At 37.6% G+C, this 25,929-nt stretch overlaps 2 protein-coding genes across 18 annotated transcripts in view; one reads left to right on the plus strand and one right to left on the minus strand.

The window, feature by feature from the left end:
- LOC310910895 (uncharacterized protein) overlaps positions 1–13,619 on the minus strand; it is a gene marked incomplete at its 5' end in the record, with an annotated part of 29,005 nt that extends 15,386 nt beyond the window's left edge. Inside the window, 2 exons of the mRNA XM_083863971.1 lie at positions 12,921–13,280; positions 13,588–13,619. Of these exons, the coding sequence (XP_083720097.1) occupies positions 12,921–13,280; positions 13,588–13,619 (392 nt within the window). The remainder of the gene's footprint in view (positions 1–12,920; positions 13,281–13,587) is intronic.
- The window catches only part of SOX6 (SRY-box transcription factor 6), a 384,737-nt gene that overhangs the window by 266,067 nt on the left and 92,741 nt on the right, over positions 1–25,929 (plus strand). For 16 of the 17 annotated variants that reach the window (XM_083863095.1, XM_083863092.1, XM_083863093.1 and 13 more), the window contains one exon: positions 22,168–22,291. In XM_083863095.1, the coding sequence (XP_083719221.1) occupies positions 22,168–22,291 (124 nt within the window). The remainder of the gene's footprint in view (positions 1–22,167; positions 22,292–25,929) is intronic. The other variant, XM_083863090.1, reaches the window with a different exon arrangement.

A 25,929-nucleotide genomic window follows, 5' to 3' on the forward strand; every position in this document is an offset into this window, starting at 1 on the left:
CCTTTGAAAATTCCCTGTCTAGTTATTCACATAGGAAATATCTGGTTGCAGGCATACTTGGCTGTGCAGGCTTCCATGAGTACCCCATATTTATAAAGGCTGTTCATTCAGGCCTTTGAATGGGAGCAGTTGACAGAAAGAGTCATTTTTGTGAATTCTTTTTAAGTATTTAGCGAACTTGCCTCTTGACTTTTGCATTTGACGCTTCATTGTGATTCATGCAAAGTACAAAAGCCATATGCTACAGAGACAGATGAACACAAAGATGAAATATCACCAACTCATTTAAGTTTTAGTATCACTGATCCATTATTTTTTCTTTTTCACTAGTGATAGTATTTTTATGCTGTACCTGCCTATAAGTTTTCCATCTCTTAGGCTGTCAGTTTGTTATCCTTCATGAAAAACTATACTCACTTAAGGCTGTATTCTCAGAGGCTTTTGGAAAGTGGCCTGGAAAAATTGTTTGCATGCCTGTTAGCACTAGCAAAATCCCAAATTGTCTCTGTTAGTGAGTATGTCTAAGCCTTCAGTTCTTTTCTATGATTTTCTGTAGTACTTGTGAAATATTTTATCACTGCTACTCTTTCAACTAGTAATACTAATCTGTTACTGGAATTCTTTTAATTTCACCCTTAGCAAGAATAATTTACATGCTTCAAACTTAACTAGAATGTATTTAAATGTCCAGAAAGTGATTTTCATGTGAGGCTGGCATGATTTCTGACTTTGGATCAGTTAGCTGTTGCTTCACTTTGAGTAATTCAACACAAAAATAAAGAAGTGGTTGTACAAATCCTTGCAAAATGAAATCATCCAGTTTCCTAGAGCTCTGCTTTTTAATTATCCTTCTTTTTGCTCAGGGAATGGATGAAAATAAATTTCATGTATGATAACTGTTATGTATATTTCAAAAAGATGTATATTCAACTTGCCAGAGAAATCCAATGCAATTATTGCTTCCCAAATTTCATTAAAATATCTTGAGCATCTTACTGACGTATTTTAATGTCCTGATACTCCTCAGACTAGCCTGGTTTTACTCTCCCAACTTCCTGGGCACAGCTTGTGGCAGAAGCAATTAATTACAACAACTTCTTTTCAGACGAAGTGGAAATCATTTAGACATATAATTCCAAAGTACACCTGCAAATGAGGCACCAAATTTTTTAGGTTAAAAAATTTGAACCTTCAGTTTATTGCACCAAAAGAATGTGGATCCCTAAAGTTTGTTCATTTTTAACTAATAATAAGAGGCTGGGTTAATTACAGTTGTGGAGAAAAGGTAATAGATGCACACAAATATATAGAAAGGCAGAATTTAAAATATAAATTCCAAAGGAGTGAAGAGATAAAGATAGTCTGTCCTTTTGCTTCAACAATTTTGAATGTAGCATCAGTTTGGAAATTTGCATGTGGGCTAGTTGTGTCTGTATATGTAGGCATCCAAGAGCTCACATTTAGAGAAAATCATAAGCAAAAATTTGCCAAGATAAACCATAAAAATGTACATAAATAGTTCATGTTTCTTACCACATTTTTCTCTGCCTTTCTTCATGCAGACTGTTAGATGCCTTCTGAAATGGTTGTGCTAACTCAAGAGTACAAAGAACACCATATTGGTCTCGAGCATTTCAGCTTAATTGTTATCTGTATAGCTCAGAGCAGGAGAACCACAAACATGTAATATACATGAACAGGGGGAAAAAAAAAATTCATGAAAAGGAAGGTCTAGTCAGAAAACTGACAGAAACATGAGCAGCTAATTGCTGTAGGCTCCATACAACTTGGAATGACCTAAGGGGATATCAACAAATCACTTTCCACTGGAGTATAGTAACAGCAATGGCATAACAGTGAAATCACTGGCAAAAACTAGGGGAAAAATTCTTTTAAAGTATTGGCATTAGCATGTTAGTGAGCAATTCTTTTTCCATTTTAATGGTTATTAATGTCTGTGCTTGTGTTTAACATCTGCAAACCCTCCCTTCCCACTTTTCTCCCCAAAACCCAACTGGTGGTGTGGTAACTGGATTTTATGTGTCTATCTCCAACTCCCTTATGAATCCTGAATAACTTTTTCTAATACTGACACCCATAATGTCACTTACTTGGCACTAGTATTTATAAAATTTTTTCTTCAGAAAATGAAGACACTGGATAAAAATGAGTGATTTTGTTTTAAACCATAAGAATTTTTTTTTTCTCAATGATGTGCTCCAGGTTGCTAATTTCTAAAAATAAAATAGAATTGTCTAGGGTTTAAATAAATTAATTAGATCATTTTACAATCATTGGTGAAAGACAGCATGTAAAAGAATTTGCAAATATCCCTAGTAAGGGCCATTCTTTTTTACGTTTTGCAGAGCTCTCCAAACCCATAAGCTAAACCAATTTTTGAATGTGATGACAGATAAGTTTCCCAGCAATTCTATTTGGCCACTACTAAATATTTAGTGGTAGATTTTACATTGTTCACATGTTTTGTTTTCTCATGGGCAGTACTGAACCTCAAATTTATCATTGGGATTTTTGCTAGGTAGCTTAGTTGAAGAAACAGATTTCTCTGTGATTTAACTGTAATATTGGTTGAACAACATTAACTGGGTGATGTGCAGTGAACCATTTTGCTTTGGGAAAACAATGCTTTCTTCTCCTCCTCCTCTGTTACCCACATGTTTTGCCAACATTTGTTGCCATTGTAACTGAGGAGAATTTGAACCTTTCCTGAATCAAACTTTTCTTTTTCTTTCAACTCAGTTGTTCCATTTTTAAATGCTTCTGGTGCAGCAGTTACAGCCTTATTTTTGGAATACTATCAATGGATTTTGCTACAGTTGTCTATCTTAAAGCACTTATTTCCAGTGCATCTCCAGCATCACACCTGCAAATTGTTTTCAGTGAACTCAGGCAACAACATAGGTCTGTAACACAATTCTGAAACATTCTTTACGTGAAACTCCCTTTGTGCTTTGCACAGAAACTGTTGCTGACAGTTGTAGCACCATTGTGTTTTAAGTCTTTCTTTAAAGGCAGTACTCTTTATTTCTATCAAAGGCATGAATATTTGTGTAGAACTTTGCCAGTTTTATCTAAAAGATTTTTTTTCCCCTGAGCCATCTAAGTGGGAAAAAAAATCCTGTGTATATTCAATGACCATTCCCAGTAGCCGTTAATCTAACTATGAGACAGAGTTGCTACAGCTCCAAATATTTTATATATTTGAAAAAACCTCCTTACATTAGAGGAGAATAAAGACTACAGAATATATACATTAAGGCAGTCCATATTCAAAAAATATTTGTAGGTGTAAATGTCTCACTATTATAGAATCCACTTTTGAAATGATCTTTTATTTTTAAATGATCTCATGCCAGCCACAGGTACAGCCATATTTGTGGTTTCCCCCAGATACTGAATGATGTTCTGTAGTGGGGTCAAGCACTCTCATGACATTTAACCATTGGAAACGAAAGAAAACATTTGTGGTGTGAAACAACGGCACATACTTGACCCTCCAAAGTATATCCATTTATAAATGGATAAAAGTGACTATTTAAAGTTGTTTTATAAGGCAACCACTGTGCCGGCCGAAAACCCCAAATTTACTGTTTGAGAAAGCAAATGATGTGTGGGTACAAGAACATGCATTTTTAAAAAAAGATCTGTGGTGTTCCTTGTGTTGCATTTGATCTTAGTGGTGAAACAACAAACCCAAGTTTTAGGAGGACGTTGCTGCCATCCTATTTTTAATTCACCATTATGTGTTAAAATAACCATTAGTTTCAAGTGAACAATCCCAGCCTTGCTTTCAATGGTTGCTCAGGCATTTCTTTGAAGCCAGTTTATAATTTCTTTCTTTGTTTTGTGTGAGGGGTGCAGCCATAGATGTAGATTAGCAAGATGGTGGTTCCTCAGACACATTCTTTTCAGGGTCCTATTTGCAGTGGGGAACAGGATAAATGAATGAAAGTCTTATTTCACCCGCTTTTCTGATCTCCTTATGCATATGGCAAACTGTATCAAAACTTTAGTTGTTTAGGCTGAAGGTGTATTTTCACCCATCTTTGCTTCCCCATTCAAAAAAATATGGCAGTGGCACCCAACCTGGTTTTATTTGAATTTTTTTAATGCCCTTTGACTTCAAGCCTAATTATAGCTTATAAATAGCTTATAAACCTTAGCTAATGTCAAAGTGGATTTGCTGTTTCCATACAGGTGAACTCTCCAAAGGTTATAAAATAAGAGAAGTTGATTGGTTCTCAAGCAAAACAAATAGGTCCTAAAATGTGGTTTTAAGGCATGGGAGATTTTCAGAACGTCTTTTTAAACAATCTGGACATAAACATAGTAGTGGAAGACAACTTCAGCAAAGATAGCTCTCTTGAACCATCTACAAGCCTTTTGTCAAAGAAAGCTGAACTATGACTAAATCTGCGAGTGGTATGAATTATTAGGTGATGAATTTTAAAAGTAGTGTCCAGATGTAAATAGTGAAAGCATCCAAAATATTACTCAGCAGCTGCAAGAGCTATAGGAAAAGCTGACATGACAAATTTAGTCATTTCTTAATCACTTTCGTTAGGCGGTATTGTCAGTTCCAAGAGGCAAATTTTCATCTTGATTTACGCCTATAATAGAAATGGCTGAAAACTGAAAAGTTCTCAAAACTGTTTACTTACAAAACACCTTTTAAGTCATTTTGGAAGCTTTCTATGACCTAGAAGTAATGTTCCTTACACATGGGGAGTTCAAAAAATACGCTTTTAGACAGTTTATATCAACAAAGCATTTTTTTCTGCCTAAAACAGTGACCTTAACGTGCGTGCAAGTGGTAAAAACAGGCTTAAATGTATTATTTACAACTATAACAAAATTTATTAATTAGCTACCTTTGGTTTAAATAAAATTGATTGTTAAAGCAGAAAGTCGAGGTTGGTACGAATTCTATTCTGCAGCAGCTTTCAGATAAAAGAAGCAGTGACCCAACTCATTAGCCCTTTGATTTAATATATTGACACTTGGGTACGAATAATTCCGTTTAGTGGCTTCTGCTTCCCAGGGATCAATTTAATTAGTTATAAAATGTGACTTCATGTCAGGAGCCAGAAGAAATGCTGACGTTAAATAAAGTCATACGCAATTTAAACAATAAAGCTATCGATGCCTGGTTAAAAGTTAATGATGCACAAAAAATGGCTTAATAGAGACAACCTCAGCAATGAAAGTGATGGTAGGAAAATTAAGCTAAGTGGATGAATGAGAAATGGTGATGTTGTTGGATTGTTAAAACAAATTCATGGATGGCCTGATGGTTCATTTCATAGTACTGTATGTTTCTGATTTAAATACATGTTTGAGGCTAAGCTTGTACTTTCATATTAGGAGTGACAAGAAGTGGTTTAAAACCTTTCTCCTTTAGATTCTAGAAAAGGACAAGACAATTTACCTGCGCACATTCATCTTTGATATGTCCCCCTGGGATATCTTGGGATGACACAATATTAACCATAATGGCCTCCTATTATAATATTACAAGTACTAATATTTGCACAGTTGGTTGAGACCCCGGTCAGGATCACTGTCATATTCTGGTAGGTGATGCTTACACGCTGTACAAATAAGGAAGGACAGTTCATGCCCTGAAGAAGGGAAGAATTTAATGTTAAAGCACTATATCCTTTCAAAACCCATTTAATGCTGTAGATGTAATCTACTTAGGTTATCTACGTAGAGTAAGAGGGTTTAGTGAAGAAAATAACAACCCAGAAAATTGTGGGAGTTACAGTTTGCCCTTCTTTTTTCATTCTGTCACTCCTTATGAACATACAGATAGACTAGAGCCCTTCTGAATTATGATTCCATTGTTTTCTCATTTCCTGGCCTGCTTTGAGTATGGCAAGGTAAAATCCTTGCTAAATGTCTTAAATAACAGCCTGCAAATCCATATTCAGACACTGGGCCAAATTCATAAAAAATAGTTCTTGTCTTTTTATGGGTAGCACACAAGGATTTTCCAGGTTACTGTGTGTTGTTTCTATTTCTGTGAAACATTGCTCCAATTTAATATGAATTGGCATGCTCACCTCTTTTAAAGATGTACAAACACTTAGCTGAATATGCTGAATAGATGCTAGATCAAAAAATATGGACAAATGTGATTCCTTAGCTTAAAAATGTACATTAGTCAAATGGTGTTTGACCTAGAAACTATTATTAGAAATAGCACAAAGAGCTTTTCATTTGTTTGTAATTTATCACTTTAAAGATGAGGCTGGAATTAGTCCACCTGTGAGGAAAAAAACTGATACCAAAATGACCTGATGTTGAGCTGAGCCATGTTATGTTTCTATTTCTAAGAATCCTTTCAGGGGCAGACAGATCCTGTTTAGGAAGACCGACAGTGAAAACGGACAGTAGCAAACAAGGCAATTAGATGATAATTTTTAATAATTGTACACAATCTGATTCACCCACAGACTTCTGGAAAGCTGGAAGGGGAGCAGCAGGCAGCAGTTATTACCTGCTAAAAGCATTAACAGTAGCTACGGTAACTCGCTGAAGCATAGAGGGGATATGCCTTAGAATAAAACCTCTGTGTGTCAGAGGGATTTTCAGACTGCACAAGAGTTATGTTTTTTTTGCTAATGTTAGGCAAACTGTTTTGTCTTTGCATTGACTTTACATTGGCCGCAGCCTACACAGAGGGAACTGCTGGAAAAAAGGGGGACATTAATACTTTTTACTGTGTGCGGGCCAGCCAGTAGTTAGAGAGGGGGCCCATGTTTTCTTAGGGCTCAGATGGCAAAGCTAAGTATTCAGCCTACGGCAGGAAAAAAGTGCCTTTTTTGTTTTCTGGCTGGAGAGTCCAAGCATTCCCAAAGGAACACAATGAATGGCCCATTTTGTCTGACACTGTTTCGTAGACATAGAATTCTTGTTTTTTCATAATTATTCTTGCCCGTCACTGGGTGTGCACATGACATTTGAGCGTGTTTTAAAGTCTTAACACACTCATGTGCCTGCAATAAAGTTACTCATAACAATCCAGGCTTTCTGCAGACAACAGAGCAGGGTCTGTTGTTTTCACAAGTCACAGCAGCTGGGAGGCAATTGTGAAGACAACAGCTTAATCTAGCTGGAAAATACAGGAAGAAGAGAATATACACTCAATTTCCTTCCATATTATTGCAAACAATGCAGAGGGCTTTTTTTGTTGTGGCTTTTTCTTTTCTTTGCTCTGGGTGGTCTGACTGAAAATGTGAGTGGCATAAAATACACTAGTAAATGTACTTTGAATTTTCAACTTGTTGCATTTCTGTGCTCATGCTGATGTGTCTAAATCTGTTAAGGGGTGAGAATATTAATCTACATGAGCACTTTAAAAGTCATACAATAACAGCCTTATTTTGACCTCATCTACACAGTGTTTACACTGGTGTTGGTTTACAGCATATGTTGCAGTTGCTTCTGAGTTACACCAGTATAAATGAAAGTGGAGCCAGGAACTTAGTAAAAATTTGGTTGCTGAAAATGTCCATTTTAAACAACTTTGTTGAAAGAAAAGATAAAGCTAGGCAGTCTTAGACATTTGAAAGTTGTGTTTTAGCTTCTGTGTGAAAGGACAAGGGCACTCAGCAATTTGTTTCTTTATTGCGCGCTTCTGAAGCTGTAGATTAATCATATTTGTAAATGCTTCATTTATTTCAGAAGCACATTTACAAACAAAGCATGCAATAATTTAACATGCAAACTCAGTTAAAAAGCATCATAAGTAGGCAGTGATCTAGCTATATTTTCTGGTGAAGTTTTGTGAAATATTAGGGAAATGGTCTTTTTTTTCTTAACGCAATGGATGAAAAGTGAAAAGGAGCATATACCCCAGTTATTATGTCAACACCAGGAGTAAAATGCAAATTAACAGGAATTCTATTTCAGAGGTGGGGGTAGCTTAGCAGTGACCATTAGATGTGGTTTCAGTGAGGGTAAACGTTCCTTTTAAAGAAAAGGTGATATTTATCCAATTGCAGTAAAGGTACCTTCCTTTCCTGCTCTTGGGAGTGCTACATACAGCAGATTTCCAGTAACCATGGCGGACAACTCAGATGGGAAAGATTTTTATTATGCACAGCACAGAGGTTATAGCAATGAGTAGTAACAGCAAAAAAGCTGGTCAGACAGTGAGTTTGGAAAATGAATGAGAAATTTGAACATCATCCAGGCTTCCAGGAGGGAGATTCGATATGTGCACTGAAAAAGTACAATATGAGTGCTGAGATGAGTTGGGTTTGCAGTGCTGTTTGTAACAGAGCTGCCAATGGCACAGTCCCACGTGCACCAGCCACCTGTGGGGTGGGGATACTAGAGATGGACAAACAGGTAAAAGTGCAGTGGGTATTGCTCTATTCAGCTGAAGACTAAAGCAGACAGGAATAATATCACAGAGACATCTTATCTATTCTAAAATGCCTGGGTGGACATTTCTGGGTCTAAGCACTAAATAATTTCTACACATTACTGACCAACAGTAAGCAAAACCTCTTTCTCTGTTTTCCTTAAAATACATTAGCATACCTCTCCCCTTCATTTCCCTTAAAAATGCAATACCAGTGGGGCCAAAAATAATGTGGATTAGCTGGTCTGTGCATCTCGTATCAATGCTGTTCAGCCCATTTGCCCTCACATCTCAGAAATTCTTTATTGGTATTCTATTTTCTTGTATTTCCTTCTGCTCCACTTTTGGAGTAAGATTGATTTATAATGAGGTTGATTTATAATGAGAAAAGAAACAGAAAAACCCAAACCCCAACAACCTAAAAAGTATTTTCAAAGAGGTACCTAACCTGAAATAGAAAATTACATGCTGAAAAGTCTTATTTACCTGAAAAGATGATGGAGATGATCATGGGCTAACAAAACAGGGAGTTTGGGTAAGAGAATTGTTTACTCTGAAGGCACTTGAGTGCAGCAGGAGGGTTTTTGAAAATCACCGTTTTAATTTGTTTCAGCTGCATGTGTCTATCTTAAAAACCAGATGTTTGTAGGTGTCCTCATTTTCTTGATGCAGTGCTACTTTTATGTCTAAGCTTTTCCTGAATTTGTGACAATGACCATCCTAAAGAAAAGAAAGCCAAATGTACTTCACTATGGTTGCCTTCCTTATAAAGGAAGTTTATGGACAAGTTTTGGGCATCACTTTCTTCATCTCAGTGGTCTAAAAAAGAGAATTTACTGCTGGATAACTGCCTTGCATACAAGAAAATTTATCTCCCAAAAGAGAAAAAGTGAGAGTTAATGCTGAGAGTTTTGTAATGAGACTGAAGGCGAGGAATGAAGAGATTGTGGGAAGGAGAAAAAAAATTATTTGATAAATAGAAGAGACGGAAAGAAATCCAGCAATAATAAATGTGAGTGATAGAATGATTTTAAAAACACTTTCTTTTTGTTACTCAAGTAACTATGATTAGCCCAGCTTGCTTGCTGACTTCTTCACTCAGCAGCAAACCTGTTAAATGTATCATGCTCAAAGTACAACTCCTGATAAAGGTGGTCTGCCCAGAGTAAGCATTGCAGAAACATAGGTTTTGTGTGTCCCAGGAAGTAATTTAAATGGAGACTATCCAGGACTACATCAGGGGAATTGTATAAATGGATGGATGTAAGAACACAGAAATCCCGAGTAAGGGATTTGGGAAACAAGAGGAAAGCATGTTCTACATGTATATATATATATAAAAAATATATGCCTAGTTAAGATTATTTGTAAAAAAATATATGCATAGAAATGTGCTATAGATATATGTACAGATCTGTCTATTTTATATGTGCCTTTGTATATATAGAATATGCTTTTCTATTTATAACATGAAATACATAAACATAGCTACACACTTATGTATTTATATATGTAGAGGAAGAGATATTCACTTTTATTTAAAAAAAAAAAAAAACGTCTAATAGGAAAGCTCCTGCTTGTTAAAATATGTGACTTTATCATGGCAAATACAACACATGAGCTTCCACAGTCTCCTTTTTAGCAGAAAACAAAATTTCCAAAAGATATCTTCACTGTACTTATTGTTCACATGTGGACATGGTGCTGGAGAACTAAGGTGCTACAGGTACACAGTTTGAAATATTTTGCAGTTGTTTCCTGTGTAGCTGAACACCAAAATACTGGGCTTCAAAATGGAGCACAGCAGCACACAGGTAAACATAGATGTAAGAACTGGAACAGAGTTATTGCTAGAAGCATTTTGTCTTCTGATCTGATTTTGGAAGCCTATTTGGATGGGTATTTTTGTAGAAATCTTTCTCTTGCTTCCTGATTACCTGACCCAATGACCAAAATTATGACAAGGGTAACTTTCTGGATCTGGCTGTCATTAAATACAATGGACATGCCATTGCAGCTCACAATTTTGCAAGATTTTATTAGGTTAGACTGATCTGTTGGACTCTCTACCACCAAGTCAGCCCTCATCCTTACTCTTTATTTTTTTTTCTTTCTCTATCTCTCTTTCATTCATCTTCCAATGAATAAAAAGTGTCAGCACTAACTAGTTCCTACTTTGGGAAAAAAGTAGTACTTCAGCTGCTCCTGCAAATTCTTTCACCCTCTGAGCAGTGATTAATATACAGGTTTAAGAAGAATATTTAAACAAAACCTGGAAAAATAGGAAAAGAGCAAATATGCAAGCTAATGGTGTACCCTGAGGTGAGCAAAATGCATTTTTTTAACAAGCCAAGCATAGCAAAAAAGCTATTCTACAGTGAAATTAATAATTACCAGAAAGATTTGCTAGCATTATTGTTGTATCCTTTATGAGAATATGAGTAACATGTTTAAAAAACATGGGAAGTGTGAATCAAAGCCCAAAGATTCAAAACGGTCTCTAATTTTTAATGTGAATTCTTTTCATATGCCCCTGGTGCATAGACTGAAATACAGTCTGTGGATAACAACTGCTTTTAGAGTGGTGCCACTTAACCTGAAAATTGTATCTGTTCCTCTGGTAGTACGGATTTCTAATTTCCTTTACCATCCTGTTTTAACAAAGCTTTAAGGTAGGAGGGCATCTTAGTGCCACATGTAGTAGGTGCCTGGCTATAATACATGATTTCAGCTCCAAATATTTTCTGAAGGCAAGGTTTGTTTATTAACTGAGCCCCATGCTGAGATTCAATCAATCTAATACAGGCTTAGTTTGAACATTCAAACGTATGCCCATACATCTTGGGCATATATCTTACATAATGATGTTGGCCCCAGACATCTTTCTGGGTTTGTTTATGTCTGTTATGGATTCCCCTCATTATCCATGCTGTTTGAGGGATTCCCTATGGATTCAGCCAGTTTATTGCATACTTTTTTAATTTTATGCCAAACTGAATTTTCTGAGTGGCAGCTCGTAGGGTAGCTCTGTTACAGCTTCCTCTCAAATCCAGAGATGAATGCTGTGATTAAGGTTAAATAAAATAATATGGAAGCCAACATGCTGCAAAAGGGTATGGAAGAGAATGCCGCAGGAGAGGCAGGAAGGTTATAGAAGTAATGTGAATGATAAAACATTAAGATGTTGACTATTCTTCCTGTTTCTTTCCCTTTTAATTATGATTAACCATTAGAGCAACAATTCGGTGCTTTACAAGATCTTCCTTATTGTGAACATCTGTATTAATAACACTGGGAAAACTCATTTATTAAATTTGACTGGAGTGAAGAGATGTTTCAGTGTGCCAGTTGCTGAGCACATCTGTGAGTGCACACAACTCCCAGTAACATTAACTGGAGGTGCAGATTACTGGATATGCAGATCAGCAGAGAATGGAGTCTTAAATATAGAAAGACAAGAATGCTGTGGGCCACAGTGTTCCTGGGAGTCTGTCCTGCTCCACTGAAATAAGTTTCTGAGGCTCTCCTCCTCAAGCATTGCCCTTCTCATATTCAGTGTACAGCACTCATTTAGTTCTTGTAGCAGAGTTTACTGGGAGTAATATATGGCCAGAAGAAACTCGGGCTAAAGGACAGGTTTTACTTATAAAGCCTTTGCATTATGGAAAAGGTTGTTTTCAATCTGAAAACTCAGATTTATAAACACTTAATTCATCAGTTCCCCGTGCCTTTCATTTGAAATAAACAGCCAGCAATATTATTTTAAAATAAGGCAGAAGGTGTAACAAAAATGAAGTAATGTTTTGAGAAATAGGTGATTGATGATTAAAAAACAGAGAGAGAAGGGGTGGGGGGTGTCAGTCCGGCATTCATTAGTCAGGCAAAACTTTGGTTTGAGCATGCATTAAGTCAGGAAGACCAGACAGTGTGTCTGGAAAATGATTCTTTCTTTGAGAAGTAGTCTCTCAAAAAATATCCCCTTGTTTCTTAAAAACTAAAGGCATCCTTTGACGGACTTAGTTGTTTTATAGCTATTGATGCTAGAGAAAACAAAAGAAACTTTAAAACCTGGAAACATAAACATCATTGAACCATCCCCTTTAAAAGGGAAAAAAAAAAGAAAAAAAAAAAAAAAAAAAAAAAAGGAGGGGGGAGGGGGTTGGTGTGGAGGGGAGAGTGAAAAAAAAAAAAAAGAAAAGAAAGAAATCACAGTGGATGTTTTCCAGGAGGGCACATGCTATGCTGTGTAAAGGGGGCTAGTGTAACAAGAAGTCATCTATTCTTGATTTCTTGAGACAGCTAGAGCTTTGTGCCTTGTGTACTTTCTACGTTTTAAGAGCTTGTTCTGTGTTGCAGAAATAATACAATAAATGGGTTTAACCACATTTGTCTCAGCTAGACAGTCTGCTTTGTCAAAGATCGCTGGTACAACATAAACAAATTATGTGTTTGTAGCGCTTTTCAATGAGAGCCTATCTAACAGAGCGGAGATTGTGTTTCGGCAGCTGTAGATTTAATCTCCTACCTGTCAGTTAAAGCAGGCATTTCCTGAGCAGATAAGGCCTGGCTGCGGAGGAGGAAGCGGCCACAGCTGGACAAAGGGCCATTGTTATTGCCCGGAGCCCGCGGTGGCGGCCGGAGCTCGGGAACCGCGGCCCCGCTGCTGCTGCTGCTGCCGCCGCTCCGCCGGTGCCGTGCGGCTCCACCGCCCGCCGAGCGCAGCCCGCCCGGCAGCAATGAGCCCGCAATTCCAGGCGGGAGCCGCTCCAACCCGAGCACGGCCAGGCTCTGTCCGCCAGCCCAGAGCGCGCCTGGAGTTGTGACAAACTGGGGGAAGGCAGAAAACGGGCAGATTTGGCGTTCCTTCCCGAGTTGTCGGGATGCTCTGCAGAGAAGGCAGCGCAGCACTGTGGTGTTTTATCTTGAGCTATAGAGGTGTTGCTGGGATTTTAATAGCTAAAGTTGGATAAGAAATAGCCGGTGCTCATTTTAAACGTTTCCTCATTTCCTGCCTTGTTTTACCTTCCCAGTGATTTTGTTGTTTCACAATGTTTTGGTAGATTAATCAGAAGGTTGAGCCGCCCGTGGAATCCACTGGAGTGAGGGAGTTGGTGTAGGAAGCAGGCAGGCTGTGTGTATGGCACTGGAAGTTTACAAACTCCGGTGCTCACTCCCAAATTTGCAATAATTACCGTGTGCCAGCGGTGGCAATCACCTCAGTCATACTGTGCAAACACACCAGTTCCTTGGATCCTTTTCTGAGTAAAGATGGTCAGATCATGCCAGAATCCGAGGAATTCTAGGAAGAGATGGAACAAATTAATTTTTGCATGCAATCAGTATTCTGATTTGACTTTGATCTCTAGACACAGGAGTTTTCTGCGTGAAGCTGGTTCTCCACATAATTGCCTTTGATAACCCTTTGTGTTTCCATCTAAACACTCCATAAACATCATCTGATTTCTGGAAGTTATCTAGGTTACTATTCTGCATTAAATAGCTTTCAAAAATATACAGGAGCAGGAATATTCTCACTGGATGTGAATAGCTCCTTTGACCTAGTCTCTTGAATATTATGCATTTAGGCTTGAGGAAAAATAGCAACCCTTGCCTCTCCTTCTCTTTGAATTTATTCTTCTTTATTTTAAATACCAGTAGAAATCAACCACGGGACTGGGTGGAATGGGAAAAAATGTCTCCTTTTTTTGCACCTGTGCTTCACTTCCACCCTTGTATCCTGCCATTATGGAAGTGTTGGGGAGGGAACTGTGCAGTGCTGGCATGGACCAGCTCAAAACTGCCTCCTGGTTTTCCAGCAGAGCATGTGCCTCCTTGGCCCCAGCTCTGCACCTCAGGTGGCTCTTGGTAGAATTGTATGGTGAGAGGTAAAGGTTTGCAAACAGCAGATGACAATGGAATTGGTTCCTATCCACCCTGCATAATCAATTCTGCACTGGAAAAGAAATCCAGGCCTCTTTGGGGGTCCTCCTGCGTGAACTGTAGGTATAATACTCTCTCCTGAATGGGTCTTTGAGCTTGAATTAATTAATACTTGTAAAGTATGTTAGTAAATCTAAGTCCTTATGTGACGTTATAATATAGTTATAAATCTTGGAATATCAGTGAAAATATAGAAAGCTTTAAAAAGAGTATGTTGCTCAGGACAAAATTCTTCCCACAGCGAAGAAAATGGCAGAATTCCCATTTTAATCAGGGCCCCTCTGAATTTCAGATATATTCCATATTTATTTAAATATATTCTATTTCGTTGCACCTTTTTTTACTCTACAGTGCAAAAGGGTTTTTGATCAGAGTCATGGAAAGATGTTTTTGTTTTTATTTCTACTTCTGCTGGACATTCTCTTTAAAGTAAAAGACAGTCATTCCTTTAGTAATCATCTGTTTCTGGTCTGACGTGATTTTTTTATACTGTACATTGAGGGAATTAGTTTCATGTTAATAACTAACTATTGATGGTTAATATATATATATATAAAAGAATTCTGTCTTGAAAAGATGTGTGGGGAGAAATTCTGCTCAAAAGTAGCAATGCCAAACAGAAATTTTAAAGTATCTCTTGCTCTCGATATTTCCACCAACAGGAAATGCCAATGTACTCCAAAAATCTTGCACATTTTGATATCACCATAAAAACATAGCTAATAAGGGATTTCTAACATAATTTATATTTAGATTTGAGCTGAAGTAATGGTGCTTTCATGTATAAAAAATATCAACAAGTATCATTAGACTGCAATATTTTTCTTATTTTGGCATGAATAAGACAAGGTGCAGATGAGAGACATACATCTTCACTAGTCTTTGGAAATATCTGAAATAATTGACTTGCTCAGTCTTCTGTGATGTCTTGGTGACCACTAACTGTGACAATTTGCATAATAGTCAACTCTTCACTTCTGTAGAGATAACTGTTTGTATCTGATTAAAATTAGGACTGTTTTAGTTCTCTTGACTTTTCCAGAAGTTGCAGTAATAGAGATTTGCTGTTATGCTTTAACCAAACAAATGCACACATGGGGATAACAATATGCTGAGTTTATGCAGATTTTACAACACAAATCTGAATAAAATACCCACTAATAGACCCTTAAGGAGTAATAAACACACATGAATTTTCCTTAGTTGCACTTTAAAGTGATTTTAACATACTACTAGACCTTAACAATAATATTTAATTGACAAGATTATGCATTTGTATGGATTGAAAAGGTGGTAGATCTCTAATTCCAAATGAACCATAAATTCACTTTTGCATAACATGTTTTATTTATTTCTCTATAGCAGAGATGTTCTCCATCCCTCCTAGTGAGAGTTTCTTAAAATACAGACAATTTAAATAGATTTAATTACCATTTATCATACTCCTAACTTCATGAGATCATCCTTAGTTGAATTCTATATTTCCAGATAGTTAAGGAGCTAGATAAAAACAGGGCAACATAATGAGAAGCTAATAGAAATGAAATGATATCTAGTGTTTGAAACTGTTTTGTTGTCAGTGATGTTGTCAGTATTTTTCTGTAGCTTCCTTCTTGATTTCCCAAGTAGATGGAATTTATTTCATTTCGAGTTTCAAAGTGGTGAGGAAAAAACATAATAAAAAATAAGGATCTTCTGTTTTGCTGTATGATCATGGTTGCAATTTTCACATTAATGCTGCGGCCACTGCAGTAGACTTAAATCTCAAAATCATGCTGGATGCATTGGACAAATGGAAAAAAATGATAGGGGAAAAGAAAGAAAACAGCAGTTACAATCCCTTTACAAATTCAATAGTGGGCTACATATTTTTTCCATAGTATTTCCAGTCTGAAATGTTCTCACTTTGCAAGTCTATGGTATCTTTTTTACAGTTTATTTGCCAACACTTCCCCTGGGATCCCATTGGCAGACATTTTCTTTGTGGCTCATGTACTTCCACTGAGAGGAAACATTTTTCAATTAGACTGTAGATAATTAGATGGCAGATAAATTAGAACACAATATACCTCCCTCCACAGATAGATCTCCAGTGGTTCTGTATTGCTAGCAGGAGCAGAAAGGAGTCTCTGAATAATGTGGGAACTACACTGACATGCTTATCAGTGTCCCAGCTATGACATAGTGACTGGGGGATCACTTTGGGTCTTCTGGAGCCCATCTTTCTCCAGCTGCCTTTCCTCCTCATGCTGAGCCATGGGTCCTTCCCTGGGGTTATTCCCTGGAGGAGATTTCTCACTTAAGTGTTTGGGTCCACCCTTACATGTTACCTTTACATCAGGGGATGTTAGGCATTGATGGCCATTAAGCCAAAGCCTGGGGAGTTTACCAGTTACATTTCTGAGCCCAGAGCAAAAGGCTCAGCCACACTTGCACACAAAGAAGCCAAATCTTTCATAACTGAACTGGACATCTAACCTGGCCTTGCAGTCACTGTGCTTCACCAGAACAGCACAAAATAAACAGCCACACCATTCACCTGTAACCAAATGCACTTGGAAAAAAAAAAATATAGTACAATTCCTCTGCACTTTTCCTAAATAATCATTTCTGGGACCATGAAAGGGCTCAGTGGTGGCATGAATTCATTAAGGTATTGGAAGAGTTGAGGAGGAGATTTAAGCTCAAACCTGCAGCAATCTTACCATGTAACTGCTAAGCACAGTCTCTCTGACTTTCACATACTAAGTTTTCATAAAACAAGTGCCCACTTCTTTATGCAACACGCTGTTTGTGTTCTTGCAGCATCCCCCAAAATTACTCAGTCAAAATAAAATTTAAATTATCAAAACTTCTAATATTTCTTTTCTTACAAAAAACAACAAAGCCGAACATGAGTTATTGAAATAAATAGAAATCTAACAGTGATATGAAAGTAACAGTGCCGTGTATTGCATACAGACTATTTTAAATGCAGCTGAGGCAAATATATATCATATATAGAATGTTTAAAATCCTGCACTAATAGTTCTGGGGGCACAAATGCTTTTTTTCAGTGCTATTAAGACTTATTTAAAAATAAATCAAGCTAAAATATGACCTGTTGAGCTATCAGTTATGGCCACTACGTTCTATCATATAAACATATTTTGAGCAGTCTGAAAATGCAGATCCTTTCTTGATATATTGTCATTACCTGGAAATCTATTACACTGTGTAGAAAATTTCCAACATATTTTTGCTATGGAAATTCCAAGCTCAGTTGAGGCTTAGGTTAAAGTTGTGGTCTGGGTGTACCAATTACTCAAGAAGTTAAGAAGACTTAGGTAGAAATTAAAATTTGAACTATGAAAAGTCAAAACCTCCCTGTGAAGAACTTGGATTCTCACAGGAGCTGCAACATCACACAAACAAAAGATTCTGTACATCCTACAGTGAAGGGAAAAAAAAAATCAATTCAGTAAATTCAGAGATTGATTTCTCAGCTGACTTGTGTTGGAGTAGTCTGTTAGATGCAAAAAAAAAAAAAAACCACCAAAAAAACCCAAAAAAACCCCAAACAAAACCAAAACCCTCAAGATTTCCACAGTTTGAGAACAGGGTCCAGTGATCTAATTGGTTGAAGAAAGGGGTGGCAATGATTTTAAATAGCAATGCTGGATTATTCTAGGCAATTAGAGCATATTTAGCCATTCCCACTGCTTTATACTAGTGCTGGATGTAATAAAAAAGAAAAAGCTTTAAGGAAGGGATAAAATATTATAAAGATTGTGCTTACTCTCAAAAAGATGGCATTTTTGCTCTTTACTGGAGTAGATTGTGCAGAGAGGCAACTTGTGAAGTTTGATCTTCTAAAGGAAGAGGAATTCATCTGCCATTATAGGGTGGGATTACTTCTGCTCTTGAAACCTGTGATCCTCACAGCTAAGCAGAAATGTGTGAGCTGCATCTTTGCTTGCAGTGCTGCCACCCTTTTCTCTGAATGCCTTTACTTCTCTAAGTGCAATGTTAGTTGTTGTAGAGGCAGCTTCAGTTTTTAAAGATAAAACTCTTCCTCCTCTTCAATCTCACTAAATGTGCTGTGCTCCTTATCCAAAAGAGGCAGATCATTTTAATTCAAAGCATTATTTTTGTATAACATATCACTCTGGCTTACATTTTCCATGTAAAACACTATCAATGGCTGTTTAACAAGGAGGATTGTTCAGCCAACTTCTGAGATTGTCACTCACAGAACTGTGGGACAAAGCACTGCAGATTTGCCCAGTTTATCAAACAGGCCACCAGCTTTTATTATTTCAGGGAGAATCAAATTGGAAGTTGTTTCTTGAACTAATCAGGGCTGATTTGCTCTAAAGTTGCTTCCTGACTTAGATCTCAGGCAAGGAAGTGCTGTAATCAGTTCCCAAGGGCCGCCAGAGTTGTGATGGGATATTAAAGGAATGGTACACCACCTTTAAAGCGTTCCCTAATCTTGGCAGATTTTTATGTTTAACACAGTTAAACCTGAGCTTGTTGTATAGAAACAAAGATTAATTTCATGAGGTAGTTTTATGTAAGAGTTGAATGTACTTGAGTAGCAGAACTGAATTTTGGAGAGAATATATTCCGGTCACCTCCAAGGTTTGTACATTCAGTTAAAAATACAGACTGACAGAATTGTTCAAAATCAAACATTTGCCATCCAAAACCCTCCCAAACAAACAAACAAAAAAACCAAACAAAAACCCAAAAGAACAACAAAAACAAAAATTCAGAAAAAAGCCCAAAACAAACAAACAAACAAAAAAACCCCACAAACCCAAAGCCAAAAAATCACCCAAAAAACACCCTCAAAAAAAACAAAAAAAAAAACTTCATGAAAGAGAAAATGAGTCCCCCTGAGTGTCTCTGTTTGCATATTAGCCCATAGCACGGGCTCTGCCAAGTTACTCTCTGACTGACTGCTGCAGATGCTCTTTCTCAAGTATTCTGAGTGAGATCTTTAGTGCAAGTCTTTGGGGACAAACAATAGCACCTGTTCCTCACAAGATAGCAGCCCAGTTAGTCCATTCATGTATCTTTAATGAAGCTCTGGGGCAGATGGCAAAAAATGGCATCATCAACGACTTAGCACAGAGGAGACAAAAGGGGAAAGTGCCGATCCAACAATGCGCTATTTTTACGAATGGGAAGAGACAGAGTCAGAGTGTTTCTTGGGCATCTGCTCCCGTCTTGGTTTTCAGAAAGACCTGAGGAACATCTCAGCAATTAAAATTTCTGGGCATGCAGCCGACTTTATGAAGTACACGGATCAATCCCTCCTCCCAATTTCTCCCCCCACAGTAAAATCAAACCCATCGTCTTCATAATAATGAAACTCTCAGGAATACAAATTGTCAAAAAATTAAGGAGTTAATTGGATTTTTTTTTTGCATTTATTTTATATATTTAACAATTCTGTGATCAGTGATACTTTTACATGCTCTTCCTTTTCAGTGCTTATTTGTGCTTTTCAGTTGACCTGTGCTGAAAATGGACACCTATGTATATAATAATTCTGTGTGAAACCAACACTTACGTAGGAATAGTATTTCATATGTGCCAGAGGGAAGACCCGGGGGAGGGAATGATGGCCTTTCAGTATGACCTTTTTTCAGTCTGCAGAAGTCTCTTAATTGTAAATCTAAACTTATAGCCTAAATGTAACCTTTAGTTAAAGTTATGCTGATTAATATAGACTGAAGACCTGTCTCTACAATCAGAATAGGAAGAATACTAGATAGCCAGAACTTGAAATGGTAATTCCCCACACTTACAGAAGTGCTTTTATTTGAGAGTTTTAACAAAATTTATACAGCTGAGTAGATAAAAATCTACAGGAATGCATTGTAAGATTTTGTTATGGTATGTTTCAAATTATCTTTATGACACAATGGAGTGAAATATTGCAGTGGGTATGTTTGCACCTTCACTCAAACCACAGCACTCTGATCTCTTCTGTGTCTTGTGAGACTGCGTTGGAGCCTTGTACTGTTGCAGCCCCATGTAAATACCTTATGTGGGGGATATTTCTTATGGTTTTGGCTCCATTTGATTAGATGTTATTTAGGAACTGATAAAATTTTTTGCAAGTTGTATTGCATTGAATTTCTTCCAGTACAGCTGCTTTTATCTGACAAACCTGTGGTTTTCCTTTGCTGTCCTTCTGTAGAGCCAATGTATAGAAACACCACACAGCAAAACCAGCACCATTTTATCAGAGCTGAATGTCTGTTCTGGGCACATGGGGATCAAGTCCAATCTGACCAAGTTTAATGCATAACCTAAAACACACAGCCAGGCTTACCTCAGCTAAAATGAGAGAAATAGCTGCGTAAAGCTAGTTTCTTTCACGCCCCAGTGCCATAGCAGTAATTGCACAAAGACCTTTTTATTATAAGTTGATTTTCCTGAGGAATGGATTCAAAAAATACTGTAAAGTGTTTATTTTTTGCTTGACCTTTATTAACCTCCATCTTAGGGCTTTCCCAAGAGAAGAGTTGTTGGTAAATTAACCCTCATAGAGACACACAGTAGCATTTCTGCACTGCATCAATGGTTGTGGAAGTAATGGGAATATGACAAGAAAATTTGGCACTATTTAAACAATGTCATAGGTCAACATATGGGATTTGACCAAAAAAGTTTTTTAGGAATTAAATGTAAAAAATTGCTTGAAGTGTACTTTAAGTTTTTAATAGTGTCTAATTCCACCGATTTATGGTACAATGAGGGAATTTTATTTTTTTTTTCCCTACATTTACCAGCTTTGAAATATAGAGCATTATATGTTTCCTTAACTGCTAATCAGAAAAATCATAGTCAAACCCCTGGGTATGTCTGGGGTTAAGGAATGATGCATAAAAACTCCTTGAGATCCTAGCCACTGTCTCTGAAACACAGGTACCGTAAATTAAGGAACTAGGAAATTACCATGTGGATTTAACAGGCATCATCCTTTCACATAATTCTCTATATATTGAATACAAATGCTAATATAAGGAGAAGAATTTTTTTCCTTGTGCATGTTTGTGGTTTTTTGATGCATTTATTACGGTCAAATTAAATTTGATATAGTAGGTTTTGTTCTGAAATGGTCTCTGAATGCAGCTCCATAATTACCAAGCAACATGATAGTGCATAAAGCTATAAAACTGTTTAGACAGACAAGCAATTTATTTCTTATAGTGAGGTGTGTGTGGCAGAGTATGTTAGTTTATTGAGGAGTCAAGATGTTGGAGCCTTAAATCGTAAGAGTAGTGGTGTTGACTAGAAGACTCTTTAGTACTCTGGTGAGATTTTTAAATAACATACCTGAGTTGTTGAACAATACCATGTTGTAAGATATCAGAATTAAAATTTCCCTAAAGTTACTAAAATCTGAACATCAAAGTAGATAGTGCAGTGTTAGGTTGCTTCTAAATGCTCGTCACTGTACTGTCTGTTACCAAAGAGGAGAAAACTTGTGAAAAATTAATAGAAATACATACCACACTACTTTTAATAAAATCTTTGGTATGTTTTGTACCTTTTTACCTTGTACAGGTAGGAAATATTGAAACCAAAAAAAAATAATAGGGGACCAGGAAGAAGTAGGGAAACGTGCAGTTCACTGAGACTGTTACACCTTTTGACACTGAGGGAAAACAATGTTTGTGAGGGCTTTGATGTGATAATGTGAAGTTGGCAGGGATTGCATTAAGGTGAAGGTTCTGTGGGACTGTGTGAACGCAAGAACACTATCAGTGCTGGAGAAATACCTGTCAAGACAAATTTGTGCTATTTCTGATCAGAGGCTCTCTTCTGTTTAGCAGGTTCAGGGTCACATGCCTCCGCTCATGATCCCAATTTTTCCACACGACCAGCGGACGCTGGCAGCGGCTGCTGCAGCCCAGCAGGGATTCCTCTTCCCCCCAGGAATAACTTACAAGCCAGGTAAGCTCACAGGGATGATGCGAGGCTATTGCACATTTTAAGACATTAACTGCAGCTTCTTGCATGATCTGTCTCATACAGATGATACACAACAGGCAGAACTGGTTGGAAATTACGTGGAGCTTTTGCAACTCCACTTGAAAAAAACAACTTCTGGATTGAAGGAGGTGGATGGACTATTGGTTATTGAACATCATAATTTTTTTAAACTTCATTTCCACAAAGTCGTTTGCTTTAAATATAGTGGCCCACTTGCCTAGCAATTTGCATCTTGTCTGCCCTATGCAAAAGCTACATGTCTAGAATTAATTATGTTATCTTCAGTATATTTGTGTTTTGTGGCAAAATTCTTACTCTTTTGTTTGATTTCAATCTGGTAAATAAAAGGTTTCAGTAGTTCAATTCCAGTCATCGTTCAGACTCCTAACAGGTCACATAACCTTGCAGTGAAATATGTTTTGAGATGATTTAGCAAATGTTATGATTTCTTTCTTTTTTCCCTCTGAGTTTACAGGACTCCTGGGGAATTCAATTAGGGATATAATGGTTTGAAGCTACTTTCAGAGCGTCCTTGTAAACAGGGCTTTAAATGTTTAAAGACACTTTGCCAAAGGAATTCAATGTAGGAAGATATTTAAGTAAATAAAAGTCAACCTTATTTTCATTTGTACATTCTTTGTAAGTGACCTCAGTCCAGAAGCAGTAACCTTATTTTGCTCATTAATAGTATTCTCTGTCAAGCTGTCTTTAGCATATTAACCTGATAACTACAAAACATAAAAATTGGGGTTTTTTTATTCATTAAATATGAAACGTACAAAGTAAAGAATTGATCCTGTCCCCACTGATGTTAGTGGTGCTTTTGCTGTTGACTGTGACAGGAATGGGGTCGAATCCAAAGTAAAACCTCATAACAGATGATGTAAACAGAATGCTAATTAAAAGCCAGGTTGAACCTAGAATCTTTTCTAGCAAGTTTACTTAGTATAGCATGAAGTGGGGCCAAGCAGGATTTCAGCAAGTATTTCTGTTTGTCCCGCTCCCTTCTGTCCCTTTAGTCCAGAGAGTTCCTCTTTAAACACAGATTCTTTGTCTAGTTATCTTATTTTCAGGTTTTGAAATCCCAAAGTTTTTTTCTGATTTGGCAAACTAGTGCACTATATGCTGGAACTGGGGTTCTGAAAGGGAGATAGCTCTGGATGGTACAGGATGAGGGTTATTCACACCCCTCACTACCTCACAGCAGTTAGGGACCAAACACAAAGGGTTACCAGTTGTGGGAATTGCCTACAATGCCCTGGCTAGATTTTACTTCTCCCAGACAAGAGAAAGAACATGCTTTCCTTGCTTTTCCTATTTTAATCTGAGATGCTTTCTGAGTAGTGACTGCTAGTGACTAAGCTGATGGTTGTGCTGCCCCCTGAAAGGCGTTATGTTCAATCATGTTGTGTTAATTTTGGCTCTTGTAGACTTCTTGGTACAAAAATTACTTAGGAAGGGGAGTTACCAGCGTGTTTTCCTGAACATGACCAATTTTCTGGACTTATTGTACGGTGTTCTTCGTAGTACCTATCAAACTTGATCCTGTTGGCCTCCTAACAGGAGGTGATGCAGCTTTAGGGCATTTTCTTACTTGACAGAATGCAGAGAGAGATGTGTAACCAGAATTAGGAGAGTGAAATTCAGGAAGAGGCCTAGATAGCTTGGAACACAGTGAAGCTGTTTGCTGGTGTTAGTGGTTTAATTCCAGATGATGCTAGCAAAAGGCCAGAAGTCACAATAATCTGATTATAACCAGTGGTTTTAAAAAAGATAGAATATTTATATTTTTAAAATATATATTAAATTCTATTGCATGTGTGGTAAAGGTAGCTGGGCAGGTCAGTAGCTTCTGTCAGAGACACATCATGATAAAAAAAATGCTGTTACTACACTTGGTATTGATTAATTCCTATTTTTGGCACTCTCGGCACAGTAGTTAAGGAATTAATGAAACTAGAGATTAAGCTATACTCTTTCATAGAGAGGGTTCTTCAAAGTCATTTCTGAGGAATATTTATGAACTTGACTGCTACTACCTGTACTCTTCTACTTTTGTGAGAAATGAAACTTTCACCTACAGAACTGTCAGTTTAGACTTGCTCGTACCTCTGAGGGAAGGCAGGAGATGGATTAACCCTTCAGATGCTTACCATTTTCTGTTAGGTTGCATGTTTAGCTACTCTTTCATTTTACTGTATTTTGTCATGGGCAAGTCTGGGTTTTGACCCTGCCAGTTTTACTTGACGTTCAGAAAATACAGTGAGACGCATTTCAATAATAGGAGCAGTGGGGACTAAGTTAAAACTGGCTGTGTCATGTAGGGAATGTTGAATATTGTGTGCACAGTCACCTTATTTGCTTTGTCTGCAACACAGGCTGGATATAAGCTGGCTCCAAAGTGGGAGCAGTGCTTCAGTGTTAGTGTGACAGGACAGCCAAGATGAGAAGTCCTGCCTTGGTGTACAAGCAGAGGAATGATTATGTGTCCATGTCCATGCAGAAATATCTTCCTGGGCTAAATTGGGAACCAATTTCAGGGCTGTTTAGTTCAATGCCAAGGTAACAGTTACTGAGTACTGTTGCAGATTTGCACACAAATGCTAGGGCTTGCAGGAATAAAATTGTATTTTTTTAACAAAATAGAGTAGTTAGTACACTCAACTGAAGGTCCTATAGAAGAGAGGAGAATTTATTAGGTTCTGAGGCCCTTCCAATACATGTCTTGCTGCTCATGAACTTCTGAGCTCAGCAAATCATTATGAGCAGAAAACTTAAGGACTTGCTGATACACAGCTATGATAAAGCCTGACAGGAGAAACTTTCCTTCTGCCTGGCAGAATCTATAACACTGAGATGGCTGAAACCCTCCCTCCCCCAGTTTGGAGCTTTAGGAGGTGAAACAGGCCAAAGTTAGCAAGTGCTGATGACAAGTAATAATTGCATTAGAAAAAAAATCCCCAAAGTCCCATGCTTCCTTATGTATCTCAAAGTCATGTAATATAATTTTCCGGCATGGTAAGTACTAATTGAGAAATCAGAGCTGCATAGACCACCTAATTAATTTTTTATACATATTTCAGTATTTATACTGTATACCGGATTAATTAAAACTTTAGGGCGCTGTGCATCTCAAATGACTGTTGTGACTATTGACCTGCAGGCGTTTGACGAGCCTCGCAGAGTACCTGGTTGTGGGGGCTGCCACTTATTCCAGTGGGAAGCTGAGAGTGGCAGCTGTTAGGAAGCTAATGCTAGCCCAGAGATGCTACACAGTTAATAGAATTATTTTGCATTCCGAGTACAGCAAAGCAACTCTGCTGGCTTTCTGACTGTGACCACCACACTTACTGCTTGGAACTGGTGGGCAGCATAGGTACCATTACACCTCCTCTCCCACTGCAAATTTCTCTTCATTTAACCAACCACATAGATCCAGAAAAACTCAGTGGGCTGGAGTATCATTGAAGGTGATTAGTGTGTCCCCATTAGTGCCCTGGGTCAAGAGGACAAAGCAATGAGTAGGATGAGGAAGATAAGGATAAGGAGCGACAGTTCCCTCTTCCATCTTTCAGTGGCTAAAATATTACTTCAATCAA

Source organism: Zosterops lateralis (genome assembly GCF_965231275.1).
Source record: "Zosterops lateralis genome assembly, chromosome: 6".
Classification (NCBI taxonomy): domain Eukaryota; kingdom Metazoa; phylum Chordata; class Aves; order Passeriformes; family Zosteropidae; genus Zosterops; species Zosterops lateralis.